The 19546-nt window shown below is 43.1% G+C and overlaps 1 protein-coding gene across 7 annotated transcripts in view; it reads left to right on the plus strand.

The window, feature by feature from the left end:
- The window catches only part of SMOC1 (SPARC related modular calcium binding 1), a 128689-nt gene that overhangs the window by 86982 nt on the left and 22161 nt on the right, over positions 1-19546 (plus strand). For all 7 annotated transcript variants that reach the window (XM_071427193.1, XM_071427191.1, XM_071427188.1 and 4 more), the window contains 3 exons: positions 14148-14340; positions 15399-15481; positions 19214-19319. In XM_071427193.1, the coding sequence (XP_071283294.1) occupies positions 14148-14340; positions 15399-15481; positions 19214-19319 (382 nt within the window). The remainder of the gene's footprint in view (positions 1-14147; positions 14341-15398; positions 15482-19213; positions 19320-19546) is intronic.

Consider the following 19546-nt stretch of genomic DNA (forward strand, 5'->3'; position numbering starts at 1 on the left):
GTTTAGGTGTTATAAAGTGTGGGCTACTTCAGCCTTTTTCTTTCAAAAAGTGAAGCCTAGTCACCCTGTTTGGTATCTTTCATTCTTTTCATCCCTTGTAATATATGTTAAAGGCAATGTACAGTAGGTAGATCAAACTGCAGAGAACTGTACAGGCAATGTACAGTAGGTAGATCAAACTGCAGGGGGGGATAATTATCATTTAGAATCATGTTTCTTCAAGTGTCTTCGAGTCTATCTTGGCTGTAGATGATGAAACAGCTGTCATGAAATGGGCATGCAAAACTGGGGGATGTTTTTAATTGCCTTTGGCCCAACTTGAAATGCTAATGCTTAGCACATTTCCATTTTTAAAATTTATTTTTAGAGGGTTAGGATAAATTTTGCTAGCACAAGATTTAGATTCTTCAGTTTGTTGTTGCCTCAGCTGTATTGTCTATCCAAGCTTACACTTACAGTCTTGGAGCAGATATACCCTTGTATGCTTTTGCAGCAGTTTAATTGGAATCATTGAAATTGGAAGTGAGAAAAAAGAGTAAAGACCTGGTAGGTTATCTAATCTACTGCCTTAGGGCTAGTGAATGTTTATACTGTAAGGAGAGCAGCATTTTATACTGTACCATAAATGCCTTAGATAATAAAGATTTTATTTCTCCCCAACGGAAATTGCTCTGCTCTCTGAATTCAATCTCAGATTTTTTTTCTTTTTGTAATATCCAGCATAACTCTTCTTTTACTTCCTATTCCTTGGAGTTTGTATAGTGAAACACTTAGCTCTGATCTCTCTTCTCCCTGTGGTGATTATCTGGCCCTGTCCTTTTCCGATACTGCTGTCAAAGGATGTGTGCTGTTCTCTAATCAGCACTGACACTGGACATCTTGGAAAGCAAGCACCATTGCTATGTCAACCATGAGGAGAATTTCAGAATTGCTATATGGAGTCAAATAGACTCTTTAGCTTGCTGTCATTGTCTCTGGTCAGTGTTAGGTGAGCCACCCACTAGGCAGCTGAGCATTGCAGAGCTGGTGGCACCCCATGTAATACATGCTGCCTGTATCCTGTGAGTGCTGCATTTGAAATCTGAGTATTCCATCTTCTGTTTAGTGTTGACAAACAGAAGAGGTTCTTCTGAAACTGATCTCTTTTTTTGGAGCACTTACATTTTGTTTGGCATGTGTAAATCCTAATTAAGCTAGGAATCAGGAAAAGCAGAATGACTCCAGCCTGGTGATTAGAGCACTTGACTGAGAATCTATATGTCTCCAGGCATTTTGCCAATGAGTTTTTCTGTGCTCAGTAAAAGAGCATTGCTAGGAGGGATTGCTAGTGCTGTTACCCCAGCCCACCTTAAAGAATTAAATGGCACCCTTTTCTCAGGAGTGTGAGATGCAGGTTCAAACCTTCTCAGCCAGAGGCAGGAACCAAAATATGAACATCTGGACTGTTGCACAGCAGAAAAGTTGGTTTTTCTGCACTTAAAAACTACATTTTCTATCTGTATGAATCCTGCAAGTACCAAATTTTTCTTTCTGGGGCAAGTGAAAGGTCTAGATCAACACAATATTGTTGTGGCAAGATGACAAAAATATTTTTTGCTGCTTCTCCCCTTTCCCAAACACGCACATCCACATGTGCATGTACATGGACACCTTAAGCTAACCAAGACAGTTACCTGGTTACTGCTCTCTGTAATGTGTTGTTTTAATACTGCCAGGGCAGGAGGTGATTCAGGTGGGGTTCTTGCAATGGCTGTTCTCTAATCAGCATGGCTAGCAACTTTTTCATTCTACTTTTACTGTTACGGCCTCTTTCCCTCACCCCCAGCCTATTTCACCCTGAAACAGTTAAAGTGATTATTTTTTCTTAAGTTCTTAATCTAGGGAAGCATTTGATAATGTTTTCCACTTCCAAGAAATCTAATGGCTGCTTGGTTAGGAGCACCCCATCTCCACTGAGGAATCCAGGGATTTTCCTCACTTCAAGAGTTGGGTTATCTCCAAATTCATTTGTGCTACTTAGTGATTTGGTTTTAGTTAGCAAGAGTTTCCAGCCTGTATCCAGCTTACCGTGACAACCTTTAAGAAAACCACAGAATGATGTAATGAGCCCCTGCATGGAAAAATAAACAGCTCTGGAGAAACCAGCAGTAGCAGCCTCAAGTAAATATTCTTCAGTCACTGGGGTTTTGAAAATGACGTTATTTGAAAGGAAGAATGAGTAATATATTAAGGTTAGCAGCTGAAAACAGGTTTCTCTGTGCTGTGCCTAGTTCCAAAAAAAAAGAAAAAAACCCCAAAAAAGCCCATAGCTGTTTGTTTCAAAATCTTGCTTGGTGAAGGGGGACCAATTCCATGTGGCCTGTTCTGTTCAGCTCTGGCACCCAGGCATTGTGCTGGCATATCCTGATAGCCTTCCAGTGATAGATCTTCCTCCTGTCAGGAGCTCTTAGTGGACAGAGTATAACTGAATGAGCTTTGAGAACAAGAATGGTGGCATTCACATTTCTTTCTCTTAATTGAGTCAACTTGAAGCCCAAACTTTAGGGCTTTTCAAAGGGGGAAACAACTTGAAAACTTCACATCTGTATGTATTCCCCCCTCCACCTGAAAGGGAGTCTCTTAATTCTTGGGTTCAGTTTGTCTCCAGAGATTTGCACAGTGAAGTGGGATGTGATTATATCAAGTGTTATTACCAGGACCTGAGTTCTTTGGTTTGTCTGTGTTCCTTAAGGTGTCTTTTTTCCCACTTGCAGGAAAAAAAACCATAAGAAAACATCCATGGCACCCCCAAAAACATTCTCTCTAGTGCTCAGTTTGGAAGTTACACCATTTTCCTGCATGCCTTTCTTATTGACCAGGGGTAGTAACTGCCCCAGGGGCTAATGTACTCATGGGGCAGTTCCCTTATCCATATGGAGGCTTTCTGCAATCACATACATGAAAAAGGAGTCTGCTTGAGACCATATTGCAAATCTGTGTAGTTCCTCTTGATCAGGTGAGATGAACATGTAATGAGACAGAGCTTGAGAAGGAAGCTCTTGTCAAGTTTTAGTGGGATACCCCAAAAATAGCCAAGGTTAGACAAGAGTTTAACTCGTTATTAGAACTTTCCTTTTCAGAAGTGAGGATAAACAGAAAGAGCTTGAATGCCTATATTATTTTCTAGAGTGGGGAGACCTTGCACCTAACTTGAATGTACAGTTATCTGGAGTTGGAGCAAATTTCTTCATGCCTTGGAGATGTGGAATACTGCAGAGAACAGAGAGCCACAGGTAGATTCACATGAGGTTCTTGAAAAACAAATCAATGTTATTAATGGGGGTAATTCCACACTTTTCTTTATCCTGGCTTCTCAGCCTTATTCCTTAGGTGTCTTGTCCTACTCTTGGTGCACAGCACTTTCCACCTCGTTATTTAAAGACATGAGACCACGGACTTCTGCTGCTGCTGCTTTTTTCCTATTTTCCATTATTACTAAACTAGTTGTGTTAGTTTGAAACTGGCTGTCTCTCTCTTAATGCCAGTTCTGTTAATGTTACTGTCCAAATGTCTAATACAGGATTGTAGGCTCTTCCCCAAAATCTGTGGCTGGTTAGTGTTACTCAGGATACTGAGGAAAGGAGATAGCTATTACTTTGTCAGGAGAGTAGGCTGGTTTTAAAGGGGCTATAGTCAGGAATAATTGTGCTCTAGGGACGTCTGAATAAGATGTTTTGGTGGCATTTGAATTGGAGAATTTTGTTGCCTATGGATGACATTCTAATGCTGTCTGCAGTCCTCCTTGGTAAGTGTTCTTGTGCTTCTGTCTCCTCTGGGCTATAACACCTGGGATTAGTTAAAGACTTTTTAATTTCTCTCCAGCTGAAAAGGAAAAAAGTGTCATTGATGGTGTTAGGAACAAGAGTTCATAGGAGGGAACCAGTGTGTCAGAAAGCTTTTGTCTTTTCTACTGTCCTCTTTTAATGTATCCTTCTTGGTTCTTTTCCTGCATCTTGAGCCAGTACCTCCCAACACAGTGCTCCTCTAACCTGTCAAAGCTATTGGGCTAAAAGTCTGTGACTGTTATCCCATCTGCCACAACTATTTATCTTCAGACTTTTGCATTAGTCCTCCCAGCCCTTCTTTTGGTGAGGATTTGTTTTGGTTTTGTTTTGAATTAATTTTAGTTTAGATTCTGGCTTGATACCAAATAAAGTAATTTCAAGAGAAGCTCCTCTTGAGTATGAAATGAAAACTTACTAATTCAATTACATTTTCACAACAAATATATATGCTTTTATTTGCTGAGTTCCTGTTTCCTTGCAAACCAAAATGTGATGTTTCTTCCTTACTTATTATCCCTCCCTTCCCCCTGACTCCATCTGTGGTGCAGGCATCCTTTCCTGTCTTGGCTGCTGCTTGGGAGGCCTTTGTCTCTTATTCCTTCTGGAAGTTCTGAGAAGGATGATATGTGTGATGCCCAAGGGTGATTCTCCCGCAGTCTCAGTGTGACAGGTGCGTGTGGTGAAGAAGGGAGTATGTAGGAGAGAGCAGGAGCAGGGGGAATGGAAGAATCTAGGACCAGGACCCTTCCCAGACAGCCAGCAGACAAAGTCATAAATAACATGCCATTGGGGACCAGTTAATCTGCTCTATGAAAAGGTGCAAAGTATACAAGTGGGAAAAATAACATTGTATAATAATCAGCATGCAACCATAGGTGTTAAACCATATGCAGCTAGGCAAATAAATGAAGCTCCCCCTGAGAGCTGTGCGATAAATCATTCCTAAAGAATTCAGTCACTCCCCCCTCCTTATCCCCCAAAGAAAGAAAATGAATTACTTTAGATGTGGAGTCATAACTACTACTCTGCAGCTGCCAGTTAAGGCAAGTGGACAAGGAGCAGTAGGAGAAGGGGCAAAGATATAAGAAGCTGGGGTAAAAAGGGAAATAGAAAACAGCGCCGCTTTTTAAACCACTGGGGATTTGGTGGGGAAGGGAAAGGAAATCAACTCCAACAGCAGGCATTACCTGAACATACAGACACAAACTGAGAGTGGTCAACTTTTGTGGAGTTTGTTTTGCTTTTTAGCAGAAGCCGGTTCAGATTGAAGGGGCTGCACTGATTAGCTGAAGTAATTCCTTAGCAGCACAGTCTCCTTGCTGTTTGTAATAGCAGCATTCAGCACAGGCTCCTTTGTGCATCTGCACTTCAGACAGCCATTTCAATGTATGCTGATGCCTGCAGAAAGGCTGCACATATTGACTCACCTTCCCACCTCTCTTGAAATGTTCCTGTCAAATTCACCACATTTCTGAGGTACCACAATTAAGGAGGAGCTGTTTCAAGGTAACTGTCATTGCTAGCTCCTAGATAACCTCTGGAAAATGTTTAGACCTAGGTAGGCTTCTCCTGAAACCAAAAGCCCTGGTGGGGTTTGCAAGTGACAAGTGAAGAAAAAGAGGCAAGTGAAGAAAAAAAAGGGTTCAAAGCACAGGTCATTGTATCCCTGTGAGCATCTGCTGCCCACAGAGTTGTCCAAGAAGGCCATGAATATTGCCTAGTACAGCATAAGGCTGTGAAGGAGAAGAGCTGCATTCCAAAACTTTGGAAAACCCTACCCCTCTATGGGGATGTCTGTTGGACATCCATCTCATGACACTGATGAAGTGGGAGCAGTTTCTCTGTGCCATGGCTGATGTCTGAATCCTGTGTTACATCACTGAACTTCCAAAGCCTGGATACTCTATGCAGAGAATTCTACAGCTGACTCTAGGTAAATATCCAAAAGTGACTGCTAGCTTCTTGTCAGAGGCAATTCCCTCTGCCTCCTTGTAAAGTGCAAAATACTACAGGAAAAAGCTGCTCTGTCACTGCATGAAAAGGCTCATCACACTATAAACCTGTCTTTCTTGCTTTTTGTTCCTCACCAATAGTAGCATTAAATGTAATGTTGCTGTAGGTAGGAAGACCAGTCTGAACCACTTTTTACCTGCCTGTGACAGTTTTCAAAGACTTTATGTTTGGTGTCCTATAATTGCAGAGTAACAATACTGTAAAAATAGTGTGCTTGTATACTCTAGCTAGAAGAGTTAGGCAAGTTTTTCAATAATTGCTGTACTAGTTGTTCCAAGGACTATTAAAAACAGGTGTGGAAGTGAAAAAAGTTTCCCAGTAATGCTAAGGCTCCAGTGGAAACATCTACTTTTTTTGTTTTATTGAACAGAATTCCTCAGTGTGGAAAGAGTGCAGTGAAAAAGGAGTATAGGGAAAATGAATGTGTTCAGAGACAGGTGGCTTGTGTCAAAGCTAGGTACTACACAAGCTTAGAAACTACATGAAATGGAAAAGAGGCATTAGGGAAGAAAAAACACAGACTGTGTAGCTTTGTCTCAAAATGACAAGGGCAGTGTCTAAGGTTGAAAGTTTTTTCTACTGCTGAGGAGCCATTCTGACGTCAAGAAGTGAAGAGGCTGCGTTTTGATGCCAAACTCTCTCTGCTCGGACTATGGAAGCTGCTGTCATTGTGAAGGTACTGCACAGATACAGCTGTCATAAAGGATATGGAGGCCAGGTGCATTAGAGGGGATCAGACCCCAAAATCTGGAAATTTAAACCAGATCAAACATTTTCAAGATTTTAGTCTGTGTTAGCCAAAAGGTTGCCTCAACCATTGAGGATCTGCTGGAGCTTCTCAGCCTGTAAGAGGAGAGAAAAAAAGACCTAAAGACATTTATGTGCTTTTCTCTCCCTCTTTTAACCCAGGGTCATATCCAAATAATAGCAGCTCTGACACGTGTAACCTTTTCCTAATCTGGCAACAGAGATCCCACTGCCTCTTCCAATGAATGAACAGTTAATCATCAGGGCTTTTTTACATCAAACCTAAATAGTCTTTCTCCAAGTAAGCTGTCTGCTACTTGAACTACCCATGGGGAAGGAAAAAAAATATCTATAGTATCTTTTTTTTTTCCTTATAAAACAGCTTTTATGTCTCAGAAGACTGAATGTCATCCTTAGACTAAACAAATTGAATTCTTTTAGCCTTCTCTCATAGATCAAGTTTCATAGACCTTTGCCTGTTCCCCTTGCTCTCCCATGCCCTCTTGCCAAACAGTCCTCCTGTCCCTCAGTGCCCAGTGCTTGTACACAGGGCTGATATAAGGATCACCAGTACTTAAAGCCCATTCCTTATATGAAGCCCCCATCATTACACTCCATGGCTGGACTTACCTGTTTTGATTCTTTTTGTTGTTGTTTGCAATGTCATGACTTTTTTTGTGGTCTACCTAAGCTGCTGACCATTTTTTCCAAGTCTCACTGTCTCGCCAGTAATCTCCTCCCCATGCGCTGGATTTCTTCTTGCTGGTTGTTATGGTTTGTACTTGCAAGTTGTGATTACACTGATTTAAAACCATTTATCAATGTGACTTTGAATTCCTTCCTGAAGTTCAGTCTGTTCCATTGGAGTGGTCATTTAATTTGATACAAGTCTCATGATAGCTTTCAAAATAGAGAACTTCTGAGACCTCTTGTCTTGGAGAGCATCTTTTTCTTAACCTGCTGTGTTAGGTAGCTATCTCGTAGTAATTGTATGTAGCTTGCATTTTCCTCATTTGGTTATGAGAATGACACAACTTAAAATATGTTCTAATGAACCAGAATTTTGTCAGAGCTCTAATGCATTGTTTATGAACATGAAATAATTCTCAGGTTTTTTTCCAGGATGTATTGTTCTTTTTCTGCCATCCTTCAGCCAGTCTGGCTATAGCTCTGGGAGGGCTAGGACTGTGTGACTGACTGCTTGTGAGATGGGATGGTATAAAGAGTATAAGGCCTGCTTGAAAAGCAGTTCAGTTAGAATTGCAAGGACAGGTAGCTTTCAACTGACAGGTTTCAAGATGTGCAAGTGTGTATCTTTATTCCTGTGTGAGTTGGGAACCCTGTGGAGCACACTCTTTTCTTTGCTGGGCAGGGCACAATGCCCACAGGTTCTGCAAAAGGAGCATAAATTGTGCATCAGAAAGTCTAATTTTGCTCTAAGTTTGCTCTAATCTGTGAGATGGTGCTTCCTTCAGCCAGTCCTCCTTTTTGCAAGCTAGAGGGTAGATATTGAATAGACTTCTCATATAACACTGGTGGGAACACAGTGCAGCCTTATCTCCTAGAGCAGAAGGAAAATGGCAGGGGAAGCATGTGTTCCTGGATAGCTGAAGTTTAATGAGCCACTTGGAATAATGCATTTTTGAAAATTATAACCCACCTGTTAAACCTTTGCATTGTTCAGCACTGGAACATGAACCATCTGCTTCCTCTGTAGCCTGTGCCTTGAGAAATGAAATGGAGTGAGTACCAAGGTAAAGCAAAGGCTGCTCAACTGGTACAGTATGGGAACACCTGCAAGGTTTGTTTTCTTTTTACCTTCATGTTAGCCAGAAAACTCTGGAGGGACCATGATCCCAGACAGAACAGGGTGGAGTGGCTATCAGTACTGATGACTAACAGAGGTGTGGAGAGATTTATGCTATCCCCATGAGCCGTATTTGCTCAGCTGTTATTGTGCTCCCAGTAAACACAGAAGGGGTTGTTTCTCTCCCTCCACCCACAGCCCTGCTCAGGGGACAGGCAATAAGGGCCTATTTACTGCATTGCTTTGCTACTCCTGCCAGCACTTGTGCATGTCTGTACTTAAGGCTTTTCAATTGCTCTTTCCCCTCCGAGGAGGGAAGGATGCAGGTTTGGGCTGCTGAGGTAACCTGTGCTGAACTTGCTTTCTGCCCACAGCTTTTGTAAGTTCCCTGCTGGCATGAGGTACCTGTTCTCCTGGAGTGGACCTGGGTCCTGTTCACATTAGAGCTTCCTTAAACAATGTAAAAGCAGCTTTAGCTGATGTACATGCTGTGGTAAAATAACCAGTTCAAAGCTCTTGCTCTCTGCCCCAGCAGTGTAAAGACACATAAGAAATTGACCCTGTCTGAATTAAGCTCTTCTGGGAGACAGGCAAACACTTTTCCTCACTGAAAAGAAAACTGAGGCACAAAGACACTTAGTCCTCATGTTTGGGTTGGCACAGGAGGTCAATAGAAACTTGGCACTAGATATCCATGCTGCTCCCCTTTGTTCTATGCTGCACTAATTTCTCACTGAGAGGAAAGTTGGGAGTTGAACAAAAAAAAAATTGGGAGAGATGTGTTTGAGGGGTTTTTTTTAATAGTTTTTTGAAATGAAGTCCCTGTTGCAGCACTAACAATGGGGATTGGTCAAGAATTCTTCTTCTAAAAGACCTTTTCCTCTCCTTGTGATGAATGCTTGTTCATTAAAACTAAAGCTTTTTGTGGGAATTCCATGGGAAAAGTTTTGCTGGTCCAGACAGAATTTCTGGTCAAAAGAAATGAGGGAGAGAGAGAGAGAAAGAGAAGGAAATCTGCCCTGCCTGGTAAAGCCTGTAGCTCTGGGGTTGGGCTGTTCACATGGCTTCACTGGGGCCAGGCAGAATCATAGAGGGAGGTTAGACCCTCTCTTTTGCCTGATTTGGAAGAAAGAATCCTGTCTCTGAAGGGTGTAGGAATCTCTCCAAGGTGGTTGGTTTTGGTGCCACAGTCTCCCTCTTCTTTTAATGAGAAAAGATTTGGGTGCAGAAGACCAAAGTTCAAAGAATAATCTGCTGTGGTTGGATGGCAGATGTTCCCTATGTCCCACCATAGTTATCCACAGCATCTTCACAGCCATGGTGAATGATGCTTGGTGCCTTGGCTTTGGTGGCAGTGAGAGTTGTTCCATGTCAGGAGAGCAGCTGGGGGAGGCTGCCCCATCCCCAGTGGCTGCACACAGCCCTGCAGGGTGAGCATGAGAACTATTAAGCACAAGCCTTCAGCTAGGTGCTACCAGACACCCTCTCTTCTCAGCTTTGTGAGGTAAACAAGCACCCCATCTCTTTAATAACCATACAGTTTATTATACAGTCAGATAAGTCCCTTACTTTGTCCATAATTTTTATTTTTATTGTGTGGGCATTAAATGCATGTTTGAATGTGTGTACTTAAGGGACCAGGAATGAGAGACCTTTTAATGAATCTGACCAGATATTCCTCAGAAGGCCATTACTAGGGCAAAATCTAGTTGCATAAATAATGTGCAACTGCAGATGTCCAAGCCCTGTTTTCCTGCCATAGCTCATGGCTTCAGAGACACTACTTCAAAAATATGTTTTAATTAGTGGTAGAAGCAGTCAAGAATAAGAAGGAACAGTTAGCATTTTAGAGCTGAACAGTTGAGGTAAAATGGATATTTCTGCCAATGACTCTTCTCTTTGTGTATGAATACGCTCCCTATTGGGTTTTTTTTCTGTAATTTGGGTTTTGTAGTCTAGATTTGCTGCCTCACAAAGGTTTCACTCCCCAGCAGCAGCAAGTTGGCAAGTGTTACTTGGTTTCTTTGCTGATGGTCAAGTCAAAGCAAGGATGGCAGAAAATGGCAGTGGAATGCGACAGCACCTTTAAAATAAATAAATAAATGGGTATAATATTATTATTTGTTCTAGGAAGACTGTGTTCCACTGACTTGCTCTCTTAAATGTTCTTTCTCTAAGAAAAGTTTAGTTTAGGCAAGGAAGGAAAACCTTTCTTTCTCTGCCTGCAACTCCCATTAACCAGGAATAGGCTTTTAAGTACCCTGCATGTATAATAAATATATTTCTGGTTTCTAAGATGACAGCTTAATTTCATAACTGGCATTAAACTTTCTAGCTTTGCCATAGGCTTTCTCTATTCTCCAGTAACCTGGCCTTGGCAACAACAGCAAAGTTTCCAGTAAGCAGTTTGACTGGAACAGGGGGACTTCAGTGTCCTGGAGCTGGGATAGCATTTGATGATCCCTTTGTTACCCATGAGACAATCTTTCAGGGTGACACTGCATGCAGTTCATGCCAAGTCCCAGACTAGGAGAGCTGATGGTGTGGATTTCCCAGCTGATTTTGCTGGCTTTTGAATACCCAAATGTTAATATGAATGTTTATTTTTTAAGGGAATTAAGTGCTGTTAGAGTGGTAGCCTGGAGGAGTCTCTTCGGGAACTAGTGCTAGTTAGTACATTCTGCTTAGCAGACAGATGTCACTGAAGGAAATTTCCACAAGGCTGTTGTCAGAGTCAGTGTGTTTGCTATTCTGATCTCCTCCAGCTTGGGGAAGGCTTGGTGGATCTGGAAGGGGTTCAGAGAAGAATTGTGCCATGTGGGACTCTCCATCATGTAAATGAGATGGAGTAGGAATCTGTAAAGCAGGGAGGAACTTCCATAGCAGCTACTTCTAGATGTACATTAGAACTGAGTAAAGTATGATCTCCTTGACACTTCAGCTGTGCCACTGTCATTGTTAATGAGGGGCTACTGAATGCTGGTGACAGAGTCTGCATCATTACATCTGTCTGATATCAACTGAGCAAAGCCTCTAAGATTTGTTTCACTCAGTCTTTAAACAGCCTGCAAACAGAAACAACTACCAGTTAGTTATGTATTCTGGTAGTAAATGTGACTGTTCAATTCCCACAAATTTCTGTTAATATGCACAGAGAATTTTTCTGGTTTTTTATGCCATAGCACAAATGTGTAAATATGTAGATTTATTCTGTGTAATTTGCATACCTAACTGCGAATGTATGTAAAATAACATACTAATTCATTAAAGGAATTTATTATTTTTTTCTCTTGATTTCAACAACAGTGGCTTATTTCTTTGTTCTAGCACATACTTTATTTTTTTCAGAGTAATTTTACTGAGAGTTTTGCAAGACTCAAAGGACTTGAGAAATCTTGGTTTGACATTGTGCACTCAGGAAGCTTTTGGGATTTAGATAGAAAAATTCCTGGAATGTAGTTCTCTTTAGCAGAAGTTTTCCTTCCTTTTGCTTGCAATATAATGATGACAGAAAATTTTGCCCCTGCTTTTTTGCTTCCCCCAAGCTGCCTGAGTGATTTGCCTCACCTGATGGCCAAGAGGTGAATTGCTGTCAGCAGACTGTGGGTGAGGCCCTTTGATGTCAGTGGTTTGTTAGTGAACCAGCAGGCCTCTGGCTCAGTGACTTCTCTGTCCATGTACATCTTGGGAACAGTCTTTTGGTTTTTTTTTGTTTGTTTTTTTTTTTTTCTTTTTTTTTTTTTTCCTTTTTTTCCTTTTTTCTTCTTCCTTTTTGCCCTTCTTCTTCCTCTTCTTCTTCTTCTTCCTCTTCTTTGTCTTCTCAGATGTAAAATCTGTCAGCAAAGTGAAGTCAGTTTAAATATCAGCTGTGGCTTGAGTTCCCTTTCAGTTTTTGTTGACTTTATCCCCTCCTGCTCCTTCCTGGTAAAGTTTCTCTCTGCTTGAGTCAGACTTACTGACACTTAATTCTGTGTTTCTGTTATATGGGTTTGTATGTGGCAAAGTTCAGGTGCCCAGCCTTGACAGTGATCTGAAATGCTGAGGAGAGTGAGACCTTTTGGGGGTCTCTGAGACTCTTTCAGCTGCTACAGTTCAATTAGAAACCAGGAAAAATGCTTCTGGTACCCAGGCATGCTGTACTCAGGTGATGCTGCGCAGAGCTGCTGGAGTTTCTTGTTGTATCTGCTGCTACCAAGCTGTAAATTGGCAACCCTTCTGTTCCCCAAATATGGAACAAAACTTACTCTCTCTACAGCATAATTTATCACCAAAATACAAGGTGTACCGACAGGCAGGCAAAATAGAGGGAGCCTGAGCCTTGTGTGTGCTGAGTTGTGTGCAGTCCAGTCATGGGAGCAGGATGCTGAGGTTATGCAGTGTCCACTGGCTGATAATGCAAACATCTTCATATTTGGGGTGAACCTAGGGTGGTTTGCTGGTCAGTGGAAGAATTTTATGTATTGGAGTCTTGAGGTAGGTCTTGGCCGTGGCAAGGAATTACAGGTCTTGTGGCCTATTTATAAAAATAAAATTAAAACCACAGTAAACTGCAGGGGAGAGGAAGGCTAGGGAAGAAGAGGACAGCTGTTTTCCCTGCTTCTGTTTTTCATCACTCTCCTAAGGATAAAAGTTAGGAGTTAGATTGTTGTCTTTTGTTACCCTAGACTTAGATGTGTTTTCAGCTGTCTTGACTCCCTTCTTTTCTTCACTGTCATACTTTCAGTAGTTTACAAAGTTGAAATATTTTTTCTGCTTGTCAAAAGGCCAGAATACCTGAAGAGTTATAATTGCGACTTTCTGGCTGTTGAGCCAAATAAGTCTTATCATCATGCAGGTACTCTGTGCTTCTCTTGCCCCTTAGATGGCTGGTCCATGTGAGAGGCAGCAGCCTGGCAGTGTCCATGCACCCTACACTCCTTTGTGGGCAGTGCTTGGGCTCTGTGTGCCAGGCTGGCTGCAGAAGCCACTTCTGGGCTTCTTCCTGTTCTTTGGTGCATGCCACTACTGTTCTCTTTGACAATACCTTTGGAAACAGCCTTTCCTGTGTTCTTAAGGCACAGGGCCTTCCCTGCCACTCAGTAGAAAGCAGTGTTGGGTGCCCTTTGTTTTCCAGGTGAGGACAGCAGTGGAGAGTGTTGGAGAGGTGATGGCAATGGGGGTTGAGTGAGATATCCCGTTCTGTTCCCTGCTGAGGTGTGTGCAGATGCTGTCTGCACTGGATAAATCTGTGTTAAAACATAACCTGCTTCTCTTGGTATCATGTTGGAGAGGTGGTATTAAGAGGGAGGAGTGTTTTGCAGTCTGGAGAAAGAGACAAAGGGGCAGGGCAGGGTGTTTACATCCTTTGTTTAACTGGAAAATACAAGTCACAATTTAGGATCTCTCAGCTTGCAAAAACGATCTGGGAAATGTTTACCTCATGGCTGCAATAATAGTGAATTATTTTTACCTGACAGTTCATTTCCAAAACCCAAGTGATCAAGAAGAGTTTTTTCTGCTGTTTCTGGCATCCTGAGCACCCAGCCATCAACGTCTTCAGTCCATAATCTTGTTGTGCCACAGCTAAATGTAGGAGAAAGTTCTCAACCCAGAAGTCCCTCAGTCCCTGAGGATGTAGACATACTGATGTTTGATGAGAAGGAAACAGACACAAAGGGCTCCTGATGTGAAGGATACCCATATCCCACTGACCTGAGCAAAGTGATCTTGATTTGATTCCTTTTTCTACCCCTTCCAACCTCCCTTCTGTCTTCCAGAAAAAGTTCACTCCTGTGACCAGGAGAGGCAGAGCGCCTTGGAGGAGGCCAGGCAGAACCCCCGGGAGGGCATCGTCATCCCCGAGTGCGCCCCTGGAGGACTTTACAAGCCAGTGCAGTGCCACCAGTCCACTGGGTACTGCTGGTGTGTCCTGGTGGACACGGGACGTCCCCTGCCTGGTACTTCCACACGGTGAGAGCTATAGGCAGGCCTGGGAAGGTGCCTGGCTGAAGAAGATGAGATATAAAAAATACTGCTGCAATATGAAACCAGTTCCTCACCCTAGAGCAGTCAGCTCTACCCTGCTTTCCCTAGAGCAAGCAATGCTGTATGTGGTGTTCCCTGTTGAGTGTTACTGTGCAGCTCCCTCTCTATCCTCTCTATAGGAGTTGGTGAACGTTAACTACTGTCCTTACTTTTCTCTGTGTTAAAGTATTCATACAAAGCAGCCTTTTTTTTCTTCTGGCTTGGTTTTTGAGGTAGAAGGAATGGGGGCTTTGCTTAAGAGTATAGATTATGGGCATGACAAATGAAAAGACAAGTGTCTTTGTGGCATTATAATCTACTTTATACTTCCATGTTGCAGCCACTTGAATCCTGATCAGTAGGGAATTAGAAGACTGCTTGTTGTGCATGTGTAGATTTTAAAACAGAGAGACAGATTTTTTTTCAGTCACTCTCTATCTTGAAACTACCTGAAACTACATTTTCTCACTTGGAGTTTGGAAACAAATTGCAGGGGTGGCAAGTTGCAAAAACAGGCCAGTAAGAGCTGGGACTTAAACTTGGCTAGATGTAGTGATTCTGCAAAGCATGGACAGCTTTGAAAAAAAATTTCAGCCTATGCCCATAAGAATTGGAAGAGGACTCTGTGCTGTTTGTGGGTTTCAGTTGGAAGCTGGTACTGGACTTCAAAGTATGTTCTTTCTCTTTCCACTTCTGCTGCTGTTGCTGACTGTCCATAAACAGATGCTTGAGAGTGGTATATCTTCTGGAGGTTTATTGGTTTCCCCTGCAGTGAGCAGACAAAGCAAAAAGCCATTGATCCTGAGATTAGTTCAGCTGGTCAAAGCATAGTGCTAATAATGGCTTGGTTGTGGATTTGATCCCTGTATGGGCCACTCACTTAAGAGTTGGACTCGACAATCCTTGCTGGTCCCTTCCAGCTCAGAATAGTCTGTGATTAGTGACTATGTGATGACACTAAAGCTATGTTACATAGCTTAGCTTCTGCTGTTCTCCTTTTTCAGGTATGAGACCCCAGTGTGTGAAAGCGATGCCAGATCGAAGAGCACAGAGATTGATGATCCCTTCAAGGACAGAGAACTTCCAGGTTAGAGGAACAAGATCCTGTCTCTGCCTTCTTACCTTGTCTCACCTTGGGACTCTTAAGAGGCCAAGAATATTGTTGAGGAGATAGGGGATTTTCCTCACAGTGCATGCTTTACCATGGGGTTTATTCTGTGGGAGTTTTTTAAGATCACCTTCAGTTTCAGCAGTGAACTAGAAAAGACTGGGTCTGTCCTGGGTGTGTTTATTACCTGTCTGCCCTTTGAAAACATTTCTGGGATTAGAGTTTTCCTGGAGAGAAACCAGGATGCCTGGAGATACCCTGGGGGAAGAATGGGCTCAACATTGAATGTTCCTTAAAGCCTGACCAGGACAAGATCCTTTCTGTTTAGCAGGGCTTTTCAGCAGCTTGATGCTCCCTTAGCCACAGAAGAGGATGAAACTGCCAATTAGTGCTCTGATTTGCTCCCTTTCACTGACTGCATGGACCAGGCAGGACAACCCTCACAGTGTACTGAGGTTCCTTTCTAATGGTGGCTTCTCACTTAGCTGGACTTTATTTCTCCTTTTCTGCCTGGAATATGTTTTATTTTCCACTGCTCCTTGTTTTATATCCTGTTTTTCCCTCTTAACAGAGTGGCAAGCATAATTTGCTGTTTGCCTACCTTTTTTCTGCTAGGAACACGTGCTGGGCATTGGTGTCAGTGCAGCTCTTAAAAATGCTATCCCACCTGCCTGTGCTGTTTTTTCCTTCTGGCTCCCTTCTAAGGAGCAGAGTGAGGGGCCTTCATTGACAGGTCAACCCCCACCCCTCTCCTGGGTGAGGACTGCTTGAAAACACAAGCTACAGTGGATCCCTCTGCACCATGAGGGGATGGTGGACACCACTAATTCTGCAGAAGTAGATGGTGACTCTGGATCAGCTTAACGTTCTAAGGGTACCATAAAGTGAGTTGTTCCTGAGCAGGTTAGCAAAGGAAATGAGATTTGTTCCAGATCTGCCTTGTGTGTCTCCTAATTGTTGTCCTGCTGGCTCCTGACTTCAGACCCCAGACCTTTCTGCTTAGAAACTCTGCCCTCAGCAGGGCTCTCTTCTATGCAGCTCCTCATTTTCACGAGTCATGTAAAAATTTCCTATTGCCTCCCTTTCACATTCAAAGGAAATCAACCAAATGGTTCAAATATTATGTTGTGGGGTAGGGCGAGGGAAGCCAGCTAAATGGATTACATTAAGGCTCATTTCCCTAGGCAATCACAGTAAAATGGAATAACCTTACATCCTTGATTCCCCATCCCCCACTCCCATTGCTTTACCACCTATCCTTGCACTTCTTCCCCTCCTCTTCAGAAATCCTCTGCAAAAATCCTTTGCACTTTGGCTTTTTCTTTGAGACTCTATTTCTGATCTCAAGAAGACAGACTGGTTTTGTTTCCCTTCTCCTTTTCCTTCTCCACTGAAGCCAGAGAAGGGGACAGGAACTGCTTGATGCAGAAGAGGACACAGGATGCTCTGTAGCTTAGCAGTCTGGTCCCAATATCAAACTCCAGGAGAGCTGCCCTCTCAGCTCAAGCCAGTTTTCTGTGCCTGTGTAAACTTCAAGCTCTGTTTGGCTGCACTGGTTGGTATGATTGTTGCCCAGAGAAGTTTTGAATGTCCCGTCCCTGGAAGTGCTCAAGGGCAGGCTGGATGGAATCCTGAGCAACCTGATCTAGTGAATGGCAACCCTGCCCCTAGCAGGAAGGTTGAAACTAGATGATCTTTAAGGTCCCTTTTAACCCTAGCCATATTCTGTGATTCCTATTACTGAAAATACCCCTGTCTATGGAGAGATGAGGAGACAGAGGATCTGATCCTGGTTTGTCTGCCTGAGAAATGCTGTGCTTCGTGAACTTCTTACGCAATCTTGAGGTTTGTTTGATTAGCTGCTCTTGTATGCAAAAATTTACTGATGAGCCAGAACTGCAGGGGGTGAGAGAGAATGTTTCTTTTAATTTTTTTTCCTGCTCTCATTTCTTAGCAGAACTGAATGTAAAGAAAAATTCTTGCTTTAATTTGAGACTGATTGCATCATTTGCACTCGGTTCTGTCAGGGAGACCCCTTACTTTGTTCCTCTTGTAGAGGTTTGCCCATTCTTTAGACTCCCAGTGCTGCAGGCAGTGCACTTCTTGGCCTGTGTGAAGAGACCCTGCAGAGGCCCAGGTGGGAAAGACATAAGTTCAGATCCTTGCACACCTACACATACTCTCTTCACAACCTGTCATGACTGTGGCCAAAAGTAAAAAAGAAAGAAGGAAAATGTTGCTTATACATAGCAAATGGCAAACTGCTAATTCCTGCAGATGGTGAGATACTGGGAGCCCAGGGAGATGACTTGTAGCAAATAGTTCTTCAGCCTTTTCATTACCTCAACAAAAAGCTCCTTTAAGTGAGTGGTCTACTCTGGCTGCAATAGCAGCTTACCCATTACAATGCTGACATTTTCTGGACCATATGCCAAGTGACTGCTGAGGGGTGTGCATGTGTGCAGTGTACAGAATATGGAGACAGGCTAGGGACTGTTGGTTAGCTATTGCAGTGGACAGAGCCTGTACTACTGCAAAGGAGGGACTTTTGTCAGATCAGTCTGCAAGCTGCTTTCAGCTGTCAAAGGATTACAGTAAGTTTCCGGTGCTCTGTTTGTGGTACATGTTCTTATTTGCTTGTTCAAGAAAAGCACAAAGTGTTGACGTTGCTCTATGTTGCTGTGGGAGGCTGTGTGCTGACATCTACTGCCCTAATCAACTGAATAATTGGTAGTGCATGGGGGTTTGGGGAAAGAGGTGAGGGATGTGGTGATGGCTTCTCTGTCATATCAAGAGGAGACAATTGGATGGCAGGTGATGGGTTTTGGACAACAGTTTTGACAATAGTATGTTGAAGTTAAGCATGCCTGTTCTTGGTTCCTTGTTCCAGGCTGGAACAGTTGTCACAGTGTTCATGGGGTAGTAAATGAAGCTTACTTTAAGTAGCAAGGAAACAGCATAAATTGCCTTTTAAAGGTGAGGGGATGGAAAGTTTCATTGTAACAGGCTGGCACTGTTGAGGATAGAAGGTTCTGTCAGTCCATGGTTATGATGGTGGGGAACTAGACAGCCTCAGCACTAAGTAATGGAAATGGTTACCAAGCTCATCTTCAACCCACTTTGTCCTGCTTAAGCCAGCAGTGACTACCACATACCAACTCAGTTTGACATATTTCCTATGTAGAGTGATCATGTGAAGAATGAGTTATTGTGGTAGGTGCTGGCAGGCAATGCTTTTTGTGCCTGAAGAGGAGAGTGCAAGCAGCAGACCTTGCCTTGTGCTCTGGGATTCTTTAATCTGTCAATTAGGGCCTCAGAACAGCCACATTTGCCTCAGAAGATGATCCAGGAGGTAATGAATTGTTTTGTAAACTACTCTGCAAGTGTCACCATGGGAACTCCCATCTGCCAGGCACTTTTCCAGCGCATCCCTGCGGTTTTGCTGGTAGAGAGCTGGGTGAGACCATAAAGCTAACCACACAGTCTTCCTGCCAGATATTGTTGATTACCCTGCATGTGCCTGGACAAAAGCTGCAGGACAAATTGCCACGCAGAGAAACCCACTGAGGGATTCTTCTGCCTTTCCTTAGGGACTATGTTGATGGTTGTTGCTGTCTTAAAAACAAAAGAGATTCTGACTGATCCTTGCTGATTTGGGTAGGGGACTAGCCTGTGTGTTCTTGCATTAAACCTCCTCTTTTCTTTCTGCAGGCTGCCCAGAAGGGAAGAAAGTTGAATTTATTACCAGCTTACTTGATGCTCTGACTACGGACATGGTACAGGCTATTAACTCAGCAGCACCTACTGGGGGTGGGAGGTGAGTCCAGAAAGCACGGCTGAATGCCACCCAGGTGACTGCAGAGCTCTGGGTGCCCCCGAGGTGGGGGCAGGTGAGAAAGGTGTTGCTCTGACTGATTTGGGTTCCTCTGGGTTGCTGAGAGAGGATCTGAGGCTGCTTTGTCCCGTCATCCTAGCTCCGCTTGCCTCCTCCTGCCCCTCCTCCCTGGCAGTTGCTCCACCATAAAGGTTAGTATAGCCCATTTG

This window comes from Agelaius tricolor, unplaced genomic scaffold, assembly GCF_023055355.1.
Source record: "Agelaius tricolor isolate 1412-34295 unplaced genomic scaffold, bAgeTri1.0.p SCAF_5, whole genome shotgun sequence".
Classification (NCBI taxonomy): domain Eukaryota; kingdom Metazoa; phylum Chordata; class Aves; order Passeriformes; family Icteridae; genus Agelaius; species Agelaius tricolor.